Source organism: Phyllostomus discolor, chromosome 1 (genome assembly GCF_004126475.2).
Source record: "Phyllostomus discolor isolate MPI-MPIP mPhyDis1 chromosome 1, mPhyDis1.pri.v3, whole genome shotgun sequence".
NCBI lineage: Eukaryota > Metazoa > Chordata > Mammalia > Chiroptera > Phyllostomidae > Phyllostomus > Phyllostomus discolor.
In genome coordinates, this window is record NC_040903.2 from 173151962 (window position 1) to 173168971 (window position 17010).

Consider the following 17010-nt stretch of genomic DNA (forward strand, 5'->3'; position numbering starts at 1 on the left):
CCGGCAACCCAGGCAGGTGCCCTGTCTGGGAATTGAACTCATAATCTTTCAGTTCACAGGATGATGCTCCAACTAACTGAGCTGTACAGGCCAGGGCATGGATTACCCTAGTACTTTTAGAAGATGGGAAAGAATTAGCAAACTTAAAAGTCTGTGTTGTTTAATGATAATTTTACCTCCTTTAGCTTGGTTGTCCTGATATATAATCACTTTAAATTGACCCTTTGAAGATAGGAATTTGTTCCTGATACATTTTAAGCAAAATATCTCTTTTATCAAGAAAAATTTAAATAATTCTAATTCAGAATTTCTGTGCTAATTAGGATTTGTTTTAGAATATTCTTTGTAGCATAGCTGAATCAGATTAATTTACATATGTCTATAATTTATCATTCCACAAACTCAGATTATATCATAACCTATTATGACAATTGAACAAAAGATAATACCTTAGCCCTGGCTGGGGTAGCTCAGTGGATTGAGCGTGGGCTGCGAGCCAAAGTGTCGCAGGTTCGATTCCCAGACAGGGTACATGCCTGGGTTGCAGGCCATGACCCCCAGCAACTGCACATTGATGTTTCTCTCTCTCTCTCTCTGTCTCTCTCTCTCCCTTCCCTCCCTCTCTAAAAATAAATAAATAAAAATCTTTAAAAAAAGATAATACCTTTATCAAAATTAAGAAGTAGCACAGTATTTGAGACAGTGAAAATCTCAGAATAATCATGTCAGACCAGAGTCTTCCTTCAGTTATGAGGAGTGGCTGTCCTCATTTTGGGGGCTCCGTGACTGCGTGGGCAGTCGGTGGTAGACAGGACCATCTCACAGGCCCTATCTACTTGGCTAGCTTTTTTTAGAAGCGCCCGTGGCGGCAGCCTCCCTGGCACCTTGCTGAAGGAGCGGTGGGGATTTTCAAGGGAAGTGGGACTGCCCTGTTGCTTCTATACGTGTGGACGAGCATGGGCCTTAGAGGTCGTTTCCTAGCCGACGAAGCAGCCAGGCAGGGCTCCATACCGTAGACACTTAGAGCGGCCAAGTTTATTCTAAAACCTGCTGTGTAGTCCGTATGTATTCTTGTCTTTTTGACTGTCTTTCTGTTTGTGTTTTAATAGCTCAGCTTTCACAGCTGACAGGCATAGGAAAAGAAAACTTTTGGAAAACTCATCACTAAACAGCAAGTTATTAAAAGTAAATGTAAGTAATTAAAATTTATTTAAATATAAGAATTGGTTGAGATCTAGTTACTGCTTTATTACAACTTTAACATTAGTGTTGTCTCCAAAAAACTTTTATAAACATATGCCTTAGATTTGTAATATTTTATAAAATGTTTGCCACTTGTACTAATGATTCTTTTGTTTTAAATCCTCACCTGAGAATATATATTTATTGATTTTGAGAGAAAGAAAGGAAAAGAGAGAGGGAAACAGCCCCCTTGCTTCCACCGTCCCGGCCCTGACCAGGGATCGAACCCACAACCTTCTGGTGTACGGGAAGATGCCCCAACAGACCAAGCCAGCCAGCCAGGGCATACTAACGATTCTTGGTGTGGCTAAATGCCACAGTGAGTCCAATGGACAGTGCCTTTATTCTGTCAGGATCACTGCTGTACTCCTCCACCTTAGCACATGTTCGCCCTCAGTGCCTACTTGTGTACCTTATTACGACGTTTCCGTGGGACCCAAAGATCCTGGCTTTCTGTTAAAGTACCCTAGTACAAAGTCTGTGGGTCTGAAGTAATGGTATTTTATTTCCTAGGACTGTTTAGAATATAACTCTACCATAAAAGAATATGCTTTCTCATTCTGGTAACCATCTATTGTTACCAGATATATGAGTCATTAATGGATTAGCAAAATTTAAAAATAAAATACTTGAATAATTTTGCCCTGCATCTACAATACCTAGCTCTCTGCTCTCATGCCAGCTATGTATAGACACACTCTTAATTAAAGTGTTAGGATTTTGTGGAAGAAGGAGCTACAGTGCTCTCTGGCCACCTGAATTACGGGCAGAGATGATTTGAGTTGGATTGGTAGATTCCCTTCCAGTGTTCAGGTGTAGCATTCAGAGTCATAGTGTATTGTAGGCTAATCAGAAAACCAGGCTTCAGTTTAAGGGAAGTTCAAGTAGTTAAAGATTGATATTCTGTTGCTATGAACACATGTATTGGTCATTTATGCATGCCTTACAGTTATCAGTTTGGGGACAGACATACTAGGGGTGTATAAATTTATATCTTTTCAGTTTGCAGTAGTTTTAATAGGATCTTACAAAGGCATTACGTCTTACTCCTTATTTCTTTTAAGGGCCTTCTTGGTTTCTGCATGGTGTACTGCATGGTACTTGTAGCGCTGATTTCCTCATAAACTTCTGTGAGATACTGCCGTTTAGAACAGACGCAGGGTCGGAAACAACATTCTAAACATATCTAGACACTAATACAGAAATATAAAGAGTTTGAAACACTGATTGGACAGAAAAGGACAAATTCCAAGTTTGGAATCTTAATTCTAGAGTTTAAATTATCATAGGCCTTTGCTTTGCTTTGATGTTTGAAACAGCCAGCCTTCTCTTGGCACTACTGATGGCCTCTTCTTGTCTCATCTTATAGGGAAGCACCACGGCCATTTGTGCCACAGGCCTTCGGAATTTGGGGAACACATGTTTTATGAATGCCATCCTTCAGTCACTCAGGTAATGGGACAGTCAGAGCTTATGTGTCTGATGCGAGGTTCTGGTGGAGTGGTTAAGAGCAGGGGCATGAGCTCAGACCCTCTTTGCTCTTGACTCGTCATAACGCGGGGGGCAGGTCACCTCAATTCCTTAGTCTTTCTCATCAGTGAAGTGGGGATAATGGTTTTACTGCACAGGGTTGTTGGGATGATTAAATAGTGCAATTTGTGTAAAGTGCGTATTAGAAAAGTGCCTAGCGTTAAGTGGCTGCTTGCTGTTATTATTTGTTTCCTGTTGCCTCTCAAATGGGCTAGAGCAGAAGCCAGCAAACTTTTTCTGTAAAAAGCCAGATTAAATACATATTTTTATCATTTTTTATTAATATTCAAATACATCTGTCTCCATTTTCCCACCATCGCTTTCCCCTGCCCCCCCCCCCCCACCTCCCAACCTCCATCCTACCCCCTCTGGCTTTGTCCGTGGGTCCTTTATACACGTGTTTTGATAGTTTTAATCTTTGCATGCCATCTATAGTCTCATATACTCTTTTCCCTGCTACCCACCCACCCATTTTAAATAGCTGTTTAAAATGTAAAAGCTCACGGGCCCAGGGCCAGATATGGTGTGGGGGCTGTAGTTTGCACACTCCTGGGCTACAGGGAACCTTGATCAGAAAACTTACTTGAACCATTAGTTGAGTCTTAGGTGTGGTCATAAGACCGGATGTTTAGAAGATCTTCAGAATGTAAGATAAGCAGTCAATATAAAATGACCAAGAAGGCTGACCTAGGTGGTATAGAGTAAATTATTTTGAGAGTTGTATACTTTTAGATTTTAATGAGCTGTCAAAGGTCAGAATAAATGATCTCCCCAAGGCCACCTTGCTGACAAGGAGCAGAAGCTGGATTTGATCTCTCCTGTTAGCTTATCCAGTTTGCTCAAAGAAGAGATTTTTTTAAAAAGATTTTACTCATTTTTAGTTATTTATTCATCTTTTAGAGAGGGAAGGGGGGGGAGAGAGAGAGAGAGAGAGAGAGAGAAACAGAAACATCAATGTGCGGTTGCTGGGGGTCATGGCCTGTAACCCAGGCATGTACCCTGAGTGGGAGGCTTTGGTTCGCAGCCCATGCTGAATCCACTGAGCTATGCCAGCCAGGGCCAAAGAAGAGATTTTAATCATGACTAAACTCTCCTTGTTACTCTGTGTATCTGAACAATGCGTTTGGTTTCACGGTCTGTTATTGTTTGAGGATTTGAGGAAGTTGTTGACCAACTGGATACCAGCACCTTGAGAAAAAGAAATGATGATAACCTGTAGATGTGGGGGTGGGGATTGAAGATTAAGGAGTTCTCGAACAGAGGTTCTGCTTTAAGATGACTTTCTACAAAGTCACCTACGATATTTATACTGTTTCTTAGAATAAATGTGGAAACAATGAAGAAACTCAGTACAAGAGACTACATTGAGTACAATTTAAAGGAAAAATTGAAAGATCACATTTTCAAAATCTATATGTACGTTTCACAGAACTTTCTTTGCCATCCTCGTGTATTAAAAAAAATAATTTTCTTCCCTTCCTTTTTAAATAGTAACATTGAACAGTTTTGCTGTTATTTCAAAGAACTGCCCGCAGTGGAGTTAAGGAATGGGAAGACAGCAGGAAGGCGCACATACCACACCAGGAGCCAAGGGGACAACAATGTGTGAGTTCTAAGAATATGTCCTTTCTGGCTCTGAGCTACAAAACAAATGACTCTTACTGGTGATTTCCATTCCATGTGTGAGTTCACGGGCGCATACATTTTTAAAAACTCCTCTTCTAAAAATCGTGTTTTAAGTATCTAGCTGGTAATCTTAATAATTGCTGGAATTCTTATATTTGTATTTATCTAAAAGGCAGCATAAATTTAGCACTCTGCTTATTTAAATCTTTGTGAATTTGGGTGTTCTGAAATTGACATTTGTATATGAAATACAGTTCTAGGTGTAGACCAGCATGAATATCATTAATCTTTGTGAATTGATTTGTCTGACAGTGTTGGGTAAACCCATCATCAATAATAAAGTTAATTCGTGGTCATCAATACAATTTTTCATTGACATGAAGAGGGAAAAAATGGACAAGTTATTATTGAGAACCAATATGTATTCAATGCAGACATGCTCTATTTGGGGTTTAGAAAATCTGTCTTATTGTGATTGTCAGGGGCATATTTTTTCATACCATTACTGAAATAGGGCAATGGTTAATAATCTGTGCAAATTTTAATGTAATGTTTTCCCTGCCTGCCCATCCCTATACCCATACATCCTGTCCACATTCCAGAAAGCCGCCTTAAAATTGGGTTCTGTCTAGGTGGCTGAGGGAGACTGGGACAGAGCACATTAGACCAGAGCACAGTATGGCTAGAGCCAAAATATGGGGGGGCTTTAAAGCCAGGCATTGATTGAAGCAGGGATGGAATGACATCACTGGAAGTGGTGTTTCAATAACAGCATGTAGGATGAACTGGAAAATGCCTGTATTCAAGGAGGTTTCACACTCTATAGTAATTGGTTTGGAGGGGATAGCAGTGAAATGAAGAGGAAAAGATACATGTGCACAAAACTTAAGGGAAAAATGACTGGTATGTGACGAATGCCATTTAGGGCTTAGTGACAAACCATAGAAATTGCTTCTCGCCATCTTAGGCAGAAATTTACTGAAGGTCTCACTGGGGCCCCTGCCATTACTGGATGGGTAGAAAATCAGGTCTGAAGTCTGGGCATCCGGAACCAAAGCCACAACCACCCCACAGACTGTCCCACGAAGACATCAGTACTCCCGCTGCCAGTGCAATGCCAGGGCTCCCACTGCCGCCACTATTGGAGCCAGTGCTGGGAGAATGTGGTTGTTGCTGGCCCTGCACTCCAGATGATGCCCTTTGCCACACAAAGGATTTAGCACTGCTCCAGCTTCTTTGCCTCACAGATACCTGCTTCAAAGAGGCAGAACTCACACCATGTACCTGAGTCTTGGCTGCGGCGGGAGGGGTGGAGGCATGGGCCCTTCCAGCTTCCACAGTGGAGACAGGCTCTGACTCTCACCAGTACTCTTAGGGTGGAGAATTCCTCCAACATAAGTTCAGGCACTAAAAGTAAAAAATGTGCTTTGTATTCCAGGGATCTACTGGATAACGGGTTGAGAAAGAGGTATTGAGATTCCCTGAGATATGAATTAGGTGTCTGTGAATATGGTGGTGTATCGATAGATATAGTCATTGAAGTTAAGGAGGTTTATCAGTTTAGCTACATGCATAGATAACCAAAATTAACGGTGACTGAAACTCCCTTGCGGAAGTTGGAGGGCTGTGAGAAACAGCTGTGTCTAGGCATGTTTTACATGGTCATCAGACTCCCTCTAGCTCTTTGTTCCACCAGCCCTGGTGTGGGGCTCTTAGCCACATAGTCCAGGATGGTTGCTGGAGGGCCACCGTTTCATCCTCATTCCAGCCAGAAGGGAAAAAGGAAGAGGTTAATAAGGACTATTTTTCTTTAAGGAAATTTCTCAGAAGTTGAACACATTCAGAGTTGTTTGTTCTAGGAGTTCATGTGCCAAGGGAAAAAAAAAGGAAGTTGTATTCCCGTGGAGAAGAAGAGAGTGGATATTGGGGGACAGCAGGGAGAGTACAGAGAGCAGGTTCATTACATACTGACTTTGAAGTAATAGGACACCCAGTGGAAAGTCCCTGTTGGGAGCTGGAGAAACCTGAATAAAAAAGTAGCCATGAGAAAGTGTGGCCTTTAGATTTGGATTTCTGAGAGTGCTCGGTGTGGAGCCGAGTGCCGAAGCTCTGGGGTCAGACGAAGCCTCTGTGGCACGGACAAGCAGTGGGCACGCGCCGAAGCGCGGGAAGTGCTCCTCGGGCGGGGCGAGGAGGGGAATGCAGGGGATAGAGAGAGAGAATGTGTTAATTGTATTAAGTTTTAAAAATGTATATTCTTAAGTAATTTGGTTTCTAGCTTATCCATTGCTTTATTGTGCAAATGTGGCAGTACTTAGGCACAAACTTCATCATATGGTCCAAAAACTGGTTTTGTCGGTAATTAACTATATACGTGGGTTTTTGAGATGCTCTTACTTAACTGTCAGACTTAGCTCAGAAGAGACCAACCCTTTTTACGTTTTCATATTTTTATATATTATGAAGTTTAGAGTTGGACATTATGCATTGCAATAGCAGCCTCTCGTTAATGCTAAGAGTATCGTCCCTTCTTTTTTCCCAGGTCTTTGGTCGAAGAGTTCAGAAAGACACTCTGTGCTTTGTGGCAAGGGAGCCAGACTGCGTTTAGCCCAGAGTCCTTATTTTATGTCGTTTGGAAGATTATGCCGAATTTTAGGTAAGTGTTATGTAATGAAAAGTACTTAAAACATGAATATTAGTCTTCACACTGTTCTGAGGCAATTTCCAGTGAAGTGGCAGTGTTCTAAATAGTAAAGACTGGCTTTGCTTTTTAATTTTTGTTTAAAGGAGAAAAATAGAAGTTGGATATTTTTCACTAGACAAATGTTTAAATAAAAGACGTTAGAAATGTCTTTAACAAAGGGTAGGGTATTTTGTTGTTATAAAAACAAAGCCCTTATAAATAACTTTGTGTACTCTAGGAAAAATACTGGACCAAATTTCCTTTATTCTTTCTTAAATTTATTTATTTCCTTTATTCAGAATCTTATAAATAATTACTACCATACACTGTCTTATTATTTCAACTAAAAACAGTCCAGATGTAATCGGTAGAAATCCATGGATTATATTCCCTGTTCTGCTCTGGGCTCTGAAGTCCGTTGGAATTCACTGTGCACAGGGTGGCCGGGCCGCATCCGAACGTGGCTGTGGAGTCGCTGTGTTTTCTGTGCTCGCTCTCTAGCCTCAATGCCAGGAGGGAAACAGCCCTGCTGGCAGAGGACCCTGCCTCTTCTCCCCGCCTCCTCCCCCTGTGGGGCTTGGGGCAGTAGCAGATTTGGTGCACTGTGGGTTTCTGACCACGGCCATGCCTCCGTCTGTTGATTTTACCCTTTGAGGCAAGTTGTGGTTCTTGCTAGTCATGATTTTTGCACCTTATGTACATCACTCTCCTTTTCCTTTTTTTTTTTACACAAAACCAGCATGCTGTAGTGAAACTTAGCATATCATTGCCTAACAGTGGTTTAGATATGTTGCTAATATACAGAAATGTTTAAAAGGTAACAACTTTAAAGAACTCTTAAGTCCTTGTGATTGACTGTTGTTACCCCTGATCTTTGATTGGAAGGAAACTTCTTTTGTGTATACCATGCTATTTAAATCTCCTCCCAGGAGAAACTAATTTTGTAAGGATTCTAGTATTTCTTGACTCTTAGTTGGAAAGGTGGAAATGGCTGTTAAGTTACCACTAATTAGGTTTGGATTTAATGTAAAATAACCTCATCACCTAGTCAGACTCTTGATAGGGATTTAATCTTTGTGTTTTACTCTATTCCCCAGCCATTCATTTTGCTTTCTGGAAGTAACCAGTTACTAGACTATTGTGTGTCCTTTCAGCGATATTCTCTGTGTGCATATATAAGCATGTGTGTTTGTAACATAAATAGTAACAGCTTTAAACATAATTTTTAACATAAATGGTAACATCTGTTTTCCTACTTTGAGATGATTCATATTAGTATATAAATAGCTTTTTCAGTCCATTTTAGAACTGCATAATTTTCTACTTTATGGCTGTATCATAATCTATTTAAGAGTCCCCTAAGAAAGGGGACTTTTGTTTTTAATCTTCTGTTGTTCCAAACTGTGCTGCAGTGGATGGTCTCATACCTACACATGCAGGTACCTAAAAGAGGAACTGCTGATTCCAAAGATACTGGCTTTTGTAATTCTGATAGTCTTTTCTGCTACCCTTTGCTTTCTTGGACGTGATTTTGTCTTGTCACCTCCGTATCTTTGTCATGTGCTTCCTGACTATGGTATTTGCCTTGTGGTCCCATCTCTTTTTTTAGGGTCCAGCTTAACGCTAACACTCTCCAGGACAGTCTCTAGATAATTCAGATCAGGTCTGGCATTTATTTCCTTGCTTCTCATATCACTTATCTGCTATTTCCACCTTTACAGATAACTCAATTTAAATATTCACCTTGACTTCCCAAAACAGTGTTCTTCAGTTTTTAAAAAAGTCAGTTCTTGTAATTAACATTTAAAGATGATGAGTGAGTAAATTACTGGAACATTGTTCTTATATTTGCTAACTATTCTACTTGGCTTTGTAGAAAACATGAAAGATCTTTGTACACAATAAATAGGTCTTTGTTATAATTTAATAGTAATCTTAATGGGGTTATATGGAGAACTTGAACAAGTACTGTGCAGGATATTTTATATTTAAACAAAAATAGTTCTAACTAGGAATTTTGCTATTGTGTTTTTTCTGTGTTTGTAAACAAAAAAACTCATTTTTGGAATCTTCATTTTTTTTGGTGTTTTTGTCGTGAAGAAATCCGGCGGCGATCGGTGCCGCACACTGGATAGAAAGAGCTAACCTGAGCTGGTTTTGGTTTTGCAGATACTTTGTACAGAACAAATTATTTAGAGTTCAAAATAATTTAGAATTCTTTTGTGAATGTTAAAGATACTTTAAATATGAATGGAACCTCAAATTTTACTGTGTCCTAGGTATTTTAGAAAAAAAATTTGTTCTGGAATGATAAAAATTTGATCCTTTAGGGCAGCGATTTTCAACCAGTGTCCTGCCAGAATTTTTAAGACATGCAATACCTGACCCTGTAGTCAGGGGTGCTGACCTCTTTTCCCTTAGACTGTCAAAGTAAAAAGTGACAACAACCAACACAACGATAGCCATCTGGTGTGAATGAACCAAAATTATGCCAATTTTTTTGTGTCGGATTCGCAAAAGATGTATTTTTTTGGTGTGTTGCAGAATTTTAGTAGTTAGTTTGTGCGTGCCATGAGTTGGGAAAGGTTGAAAGTCACTGCTAGAGGCATGTTTTACTCCTTATTGGTCCGTGCCATTTCACACACTGTGTGCTGGAAGTGCCAGATGCAGAGAGGAGTCAGCAGTGTGCAGGTGCGTGTCACGGTGTGCGTGTTGGGGCACCACACAAGTCCCTTTGTGTGGATGTATTCTGTTCACAATCAAGCCAGCTGCCATGTTCTCTGATCATTCTCTGTGGGCGCATTTGGCTCTTTTACAGACGTGAGTGAACGTGACTGGCCTCATCGTGCCAGACATTGTGGTGAAGAGCCAGTTGCCCCCGTTTCCTGTATGTTGTGCTTCAACAGCGCCCCTCTTTCTCGGCCCCCTCGTTCAGAAGGGACAATTCATAACCTTTTAGGCTTTAATATTTGCACTGTGCTCTCCAACGGTTATTTCTCACAGCCTCTTTATGACACGGATTTCCTGGAGGAGGCAGTCCTTGAGGTGGCCAACAAGTGGAGATGAGGAAGTGCTAAAATTGGAGCCACTGTTATCTCCCTGCCTTTTCTCGTGGTTGTGCCCTGTCGCAGAGATGCCGGGGTTCTTCATGAATCCACTTCCTCTAACTCACAAGCGTCTCTTTGGGTGACGTCAGTGAACTAATCTATACACAGAACATAAACACTGCACCCAGATGCGAGGAGCGTTGCCTTTAACATGATTATCAAACAAGAGAAACCCAAGCTGACTGTAGTGCAGACTCTGAAGCTCAGATTGTGTGATATAATTGGCAAGTAATTAAAAAGATAACGGAACTCTGTTGAATTTAACATACTAAATAGTATTTATCAACACTTTCAGATTAGTCAATGAAAGGTTTATTTAAATGTTTAAAAATAGAATTGTAAATGTCTCAGTCAGATCCAGAAAATTTCCGTAGTCTTTGAAGAGACTGTTTTCTGGTAAAGATCACAAATTAAAGCAGAAACTGATAATTTACCCTTATAAAACAGCTGAGTGTTCTGTGACCTTATATAGGTAAAAAATGTGTTTTTTATGGTAAAGGAAATATTACAAAGTAATGTACCTTGATGTAAAAATGAGATTCATGGTATGGTTGGAACATTCATTAGAAAGATTATTTTTAAAAAAGGGATGGATATGTATTTGAGGAAAATGCAAATTGGCATAAATATAAGGTACTATTTTTTTTATGATCCACTTTAGAAACATGATTAGGTATCATTATTTTGGTGAATTAAATATGCGATAGAATTTCAAAGATGACCTCAAATAGTAATATTACCTTTGAGTCATGACAAAAAAGGATGTTGTGTTGAAAAAGTTTAAATTGCCTCCTCAGATATGCAGAGGAACTACCAACTTTGACTACTTTTGACTGTGAATATTAACATTTTTATTCATATGACTCTTAGAAAAAACACTTGCGCACATTGTGTTTAGTAGCTACGCAGTTCAGAAAAAGTTATAGTGCAATGCTAAAGTGACTTCTGGTTTAAGTTCCAATGATTAGGCAGATTGTTTTCATAATTTATAATTTCTAGGAGAAATTCCAGGAAAAGGGGGAACATATATACTGGGGGAACCTCTGGTTGAAAGGAATTTGCTTGTAGAACCATTGCCTGGAAGAGCGGTGGAAGTTTCGACTCAAGACTGAGCCAGAAAAACGTGAGATTTTGAGGATAGATTAAAGAGAACCTTCCATGCTGGCAAAATGTAGGCAGAAGTCTTTTCTATCTGCAGCTCCATGAGAGCACCTTGTGTTTCACTGCCTCCCTTCCTTTATACACCCAGACCTCTGTGGCTTCCCACCTGCACCCGCTGTATTTCCTGTCAGCCTCCATTCCTGCTTGCTTCTCATTGATTTGGATAAGAACTCCATACTCCTATCTGAATATAGTATAAGAAGTAACCTAAAAATTTGTTGATATATATTCAGGTTTTTGGATAGAGAATTGTGTATGAGTCAATGCATTTTTAAAGTATCTGTTTTAAAAATGTCTTTTGAACTGAGATTAGTATGCAAGTGTACAATGGTAGATACCTTTAACTTTTTAGATATTTTTCTTTTCCTTTCAGTCATTGTTTTAAAATTAGTATTTTCAATCAAAAAGTTAGGTGTAAATTCCATATTTCATATAGTGGTGGTTAGACCTAGTTTTATGGTGAGGTTAATAGATGAAATTTCAACAGTTAGTGTGTCTTCTGGAGGGGCCAGTGGGATAGTGGGAAGGTTCAGGTCCATCCAGGAGAGAGACGTGGGTAACAGTCCCATCTCTGCAGAACTTCAGGCAAATCACACCCCTGACCCCACCCCCTTTTTTGGCCTCTCAGCGTTCTTCACCTCTAAAGTGGGGTCAGTCGAGATAATGACAAGTCCAATTAGCTCTAATGGTTCATGTTTTCATACTTGTCTTTAAGTAGTAGAGTTTCTCTCATTGAGAAATTTTATGTGTAAAACATGGAGGGAGTGGGATAAACGCCCAGGAGCCTCACTGTGCCCTGAGCACAGGACAGCAGCCCTGCCCAGTGCTTTTCCTTCCTGCCTGCTCGGCTGTGCAGGTGGAGCCTCCCCAGTGACAGGCTGTCTCTGTTTGTTTCAGGGGCTATCAGCAGCAGGATGCCCACGAATTCATGCGCTACCTTTGGACCACCTGCACTTGGAACTCCAGGGCGGTTTCAATGGCGTTTCCCGCTCGGCAATTCTTCAGGAGAATTCTACTCTGTCTGCAAGTAACAAATGTTGCATGTAAGATTGAGTTTCTTTTGGTGTTTTAGAAGAGCCTTAGACACTTCTGTTGGTCTTATTTTTAGATTTATAATGGAAGGTGGAGAGTTTTCCTTAAGTTTTGCTGAAAATTTTGTGCACTTGAACTTTGCGACCATGTGGGCTGGCCCGTGTCTCACACTTTCAGAACAGAGGCATCTTATATTTGTATCTTGGTGTAGTTCTGATTGTTATTTGATATAGCTCATTTTACAACTTGGAAAAACAATAGCAAATATTTGTACAATTTAGCACTTAAAAAGTTTTCCTCCAAATGCATTGAGTAATGGATTGAAGACTTATTTTCATATACTAAATAATTATATTTGTTCACTAAAAACAAAGGCTTAAAATACTTTCGAATGTGAATTACAATAGTTTGGACTTGAATTTTCCTTAAGTACAAGGTCTGTCTGGAAAAAGTTCAGCCATTTTTAATATAACAAGAACAGTTTGCACGACATCGATGTAGCCTGGCAGCCAAGGAGGGTGGACTGGGATGTGCATGAGTGAACAATGATGACTTCACTGTACTAGTCAGTGGGAGTGGAAGACATCATTGAATGAGCATGTGAACTGTGTGACTGTCACATTCAAAGTGATTGAGTGAGGAGAGCAACTAACCTGCAGCAAATGTTGTGTTAAGCTTGAAAATTCCTCCATGGAAACTATTCCAGTGATTCAGAAGGCCACACCTGTGGGCAACTGGTGATTGGCAGCTTCATTAGGACAATGCACCCACTCATGCATCATGCCCCATGCAGCTTTTTGGCAAAACATCAAATCACCCCGGTGACTCAGCCCCCATAGAGCCTAGATTTGGTTCCCCGTGACTTCTGGCTTTTCCTAAACTTAAAATCACCCTTGAAAGGGAAGAAATTTCCGGCTGTCAGTGAGATTCAGGAAAACACAATGGGGCAGCTGATGGTGATCGGGAGAACTGTGTGAGGTCCCAAAGTGCCTACCTTGAAGGGAACTGAGACATTATTGTCCTATGTACAGTGTTTCTTTTTATCTTCAATAAATATCTCTCTTTTTCATATTACATGGCTGGATACATTCTGGACAGACTTTGTGTATCTGTTTTTATTGAAATTGAGGAATTTGTAAGTTCTTAGAATTTTTTTCTTACCTCTTGATATGAATAAAACAAACCTTTTGGATTGCTTTTCCAAGTACTGATACCCCAAAATGTACATTGAGATTAGAATGTTTATTTTGCTTGAGGCATAGATGCTTTATGATATTTCAACCTGGATATTGGTTAGTTGTATCTCCTTTGGTTCATATTTTGAAAAGTTTTGTGTTGACCTATGCAGGAAAGGGATTCTAAGACAAACTTCCCCAAAGGAACAAAGAATAGGTAATATGTAGAGGTTGCTGTAGTGCTGCCTGGCAGTCCATAAATCTGATGAGTAGGAGGTCTTTTTAATGACTGAACAGTCTCAGAGTGAATCTGGCTGTATCAGAGAAGGGTAAGCAGTATGAACTGCCATTCTTCTCAAAAGGTTTGGCCTTCCAGGTCCTCGTAGCTATGACTCCATTTAGAACCCAATACAGAAAGGGAAGGACCTTTGGTAGAATTGTTCTTGCTGCTATCACCAAACTAAAAATAGTACTAAATGAAAAATTCTGTTCTGCATTTTGACTTGATTAGCATTCTTTTCTCAGAGGCAGAGATTACAAAGGAAGAACTACATTGAGTTTAAATGTTCTGCTTTGTAACGAAGTACTAGTTTCTACTTAAATTAGAGGCAGCATTGGCCCTGGCCAGGTGGCTAAGTTGGAGCATCATCCTGTACACCAAAAGGCTGGGGGTTTGATTCCCCATCAGGGCACACACCCAGGTTGTGGGCTCCATCCCCAGACGGGGCATGTATGGGAGACCTCGCAGTCGTTGTTTCTCTCTTACATCAGTAAACTTTTTTTTTAAAAGGCAGCATTATAAGTAAACATCAGTATGAAAGGGTCAGTCACAGTGCCTTTATTTTCAGTGGTTGTTATTTGGGTACGCCCTTTGTTTAGGACACAGACACGAAGCCTAAAACCTGTGATGCCCATTGTGTTCTACACTTCTTCCCGTATGTGGCTTTTGTTTAATTCCTAAACAAAAAGCCGTTCAGAAAGCACAGCTCAGTGTATCAGGAGTGCTGTTCATCACACATGCCAAAGTGCCTCTGATCCCTGTTAGCTTAGAAGCGTTTACTGGCTCAAGTTAACTGTGCAAGTGCACCAAGAGTGACGTATGTGCTTGTTGTAGTGCTACTGCTGACAGCAAAATATTGAAACAGACTCAGTATGCATGATACTGGTTAAATTAAGAGCACGAGCATAGTGTTCAGAACAGCTGCTTAGCCAGACCAGCACCTAAGACCTTGGGCCAAGATACTTGACCCTCTGGACCTCGGCTTCCCAGTCTGTGAAAGGGGGAGACTGGCATCCACCTCAGACTCGCCGTGGGGTTAACTGAGGTAGTAAACGGAAGGTGCTTGCTTGGCGTGGCACTGGGCGTGTGCTGCCCCCATCGTGCTGTCACTGGTGCACTTTCTCAGTTGTTCTTGGGTCTGCTCTGTGTCCTGCTGTGACATGCCAGGCAGCTGTCAAGACGAGTGAGGTCCGTGTTTGAAATCGGTACTTAAGGATTGGGAGTAAAAAGGAGGAAACTGTATTTGAACAATGATTAAAATTAAAAAAAAAGAATGAACAGTAAAAAAAACAAGAAAGAAATCGGTACTTAAGGAAAGCAAAGGCCAGGTGTCATCCTGATTATCATGTAGTAAAAAGTCCTTAACACATTCTAAGGGCTTCCTTATTGGTCAGCACTCATCTGAAAGCACTGTGTGTGTTTACATAACTCATCTCGTCTCTGTACCGGCCTCTGAGATGGGCATCTGAGGGAGCCGAGGCACCGGGAGGTTTGAGGCACCGGGAGGTTCGCTGACATTAGGACAATTGGTTTTTTAATTAAAGTGGTGTGTCCTTGATCTCCACAAAGGGATTATTTATAATATCCTTTTAAGTTAGTTTTTTAAAAGGCTCATTGACAGCAATATTCAGCACTTCAATTGTTGAAGTCATACCTCCACCAGAAATTACTAAATAAGTATTAAATTTCTTACTTTTTTCTCCCAAGCTTGACAGATGACCACCTGAAAAGTGGAAATCTATCTCTGATTGAGGTGGTGGTTCAAAGTAAAGTAACTGGGAGCCCCGTGTAAGATGAGAGGCCTTACAGAATTCCAGTATCAGGCAGTTCCATCTTCCCTTGGGGATGTATCTGTGGGGAGAGGGCCCTCCTGCCCTGAATGCAGGTGTCACGAGATCCGATTGTTGGGGAGGGTGAATGTCCAGTGTGGGTTACTGTGGGGTTGGAAGAGGGCCTGGGGGCAGTCCCGTCAATGGCTTAAACCTGTTATTTAGTATACATCTATATAGTTCTGAAGTTTTTGCCACACTTTTGTAATTTAAATCAATATAAATGATATACATTCCCCCAAAGGGAGTCACCTATAGGAGCTTTTACCACATTTACCTTAGTTTTTACTGATGTGTTTTCCTGGTGGTTTTCTTTAGAAATGGAGCATCTACAGTTGTCACAGCTATAGTCGGGGCATTCTCCAAAACGAGGTTAACTGCCTCATATGTGGGACAGAATCTAGAAAGTTTTGACCCATTCCTAGGTAAGATATATTTGGTATGTGGTGATATGATATTGTATTACATAATTTTAATGTTTCCTTTTAAAATTAAGACAGTGGTAATCATTAAAAATATGTCAGTTTTTGAAATTACTTTCGAATGTGGTTATATGGCTTTAACAAACTGTTTTCCTATTTCTTTTTAAGACCTTTCATTAGATATTCCAAGTCAGTTCAGAAATAAACGCTCTAAGAATCAAGAAAATGGGCCAGTTTGTTCATTACGAGGTAAGATACTAAGTTTAACGTTCTAGAATTCTTTTTCCCTCTGAATACCTGAAATATATGTATAAGCTCCACTATTTGTACTGTGTTGCTAATCACTTTAGTGAATTTGTGTTGTAACTTAAGTCAAACCTGTCTCTCCCTGTCCAAAAAAAATTCTATTTTAATAAGAATGCTACCAGAGATACTAGGTCAAAATATAAAATATTCTCATTCTTTCTCTTTTAAAAGTGAAAATCCATAACAAAACCTTTTCTGACCTAATGAAATAGAATTTATTTTATGGATATCCACTAGTATCCAGAGGAAGAATGAACATTTAGCAAAGTTTTATAACTCTATGGTGTTATTTAATTCTTTTATCTGACAAGTAGTTTAAAAAATTTGTTGACACCACCAATGGTTAAACCCAAGGCCCTACTTGTAATTGCAAGACTTGAGATGCACATGTACTTTGCAAGATTTTTGAACAGCCTTTTTCCTTGATGAATATTAACCACATTAGTGAGGCAAAGACCTATCCTTGACCAACCACTGTAATGACTGACTGTGCCCACTGGTCAGGAAAGGAGACACTGGGATAGAAGAGGAGGACGTAACGTGTTCTGTCATTGAGTAATTGAACACTGAAGGCAAATAGCAGTTTTCTGCCTGAATTGTATTTTTGCCCAAAGTAA

At 40.2% G+C, this 17010-nt stretch overlaps 1 protein-coding gene across 1 annotated transcript in view; it reads left to right on the forward strand.

Moving 5' to 3' along the window:
• The window catches only part of USP3 (ubiquitin specific peptidase 3), an 89629-nt gene that overhangs the window by 49587 nt on the left and 23032 nt on the right, over window positions 1-17010 (forward strand). The window contains 10 exon segments of the mRNA XM_028505803.2: window positions 1110-1191; window positions 2612-2694; window positions 4264-4377; window positions 6941-7054; window positions 12247-12284; window positions 12287-12392; window positions 15984-16015; window positions 16018-16073; window positions 16075-16090; window positions 16256-16336. Coding sequence (XP_028361604.1) covers window positions 1110-1191; window positions 2612-2694; window positions 4264-4377; window positions 6941-7054; window positions 12247-12284; window positions 12287-12392; window positions 15984-16015; window positions 16018-16073; window positions 16075-16090; window positions 16256-16336 — 722 coding nt within the window.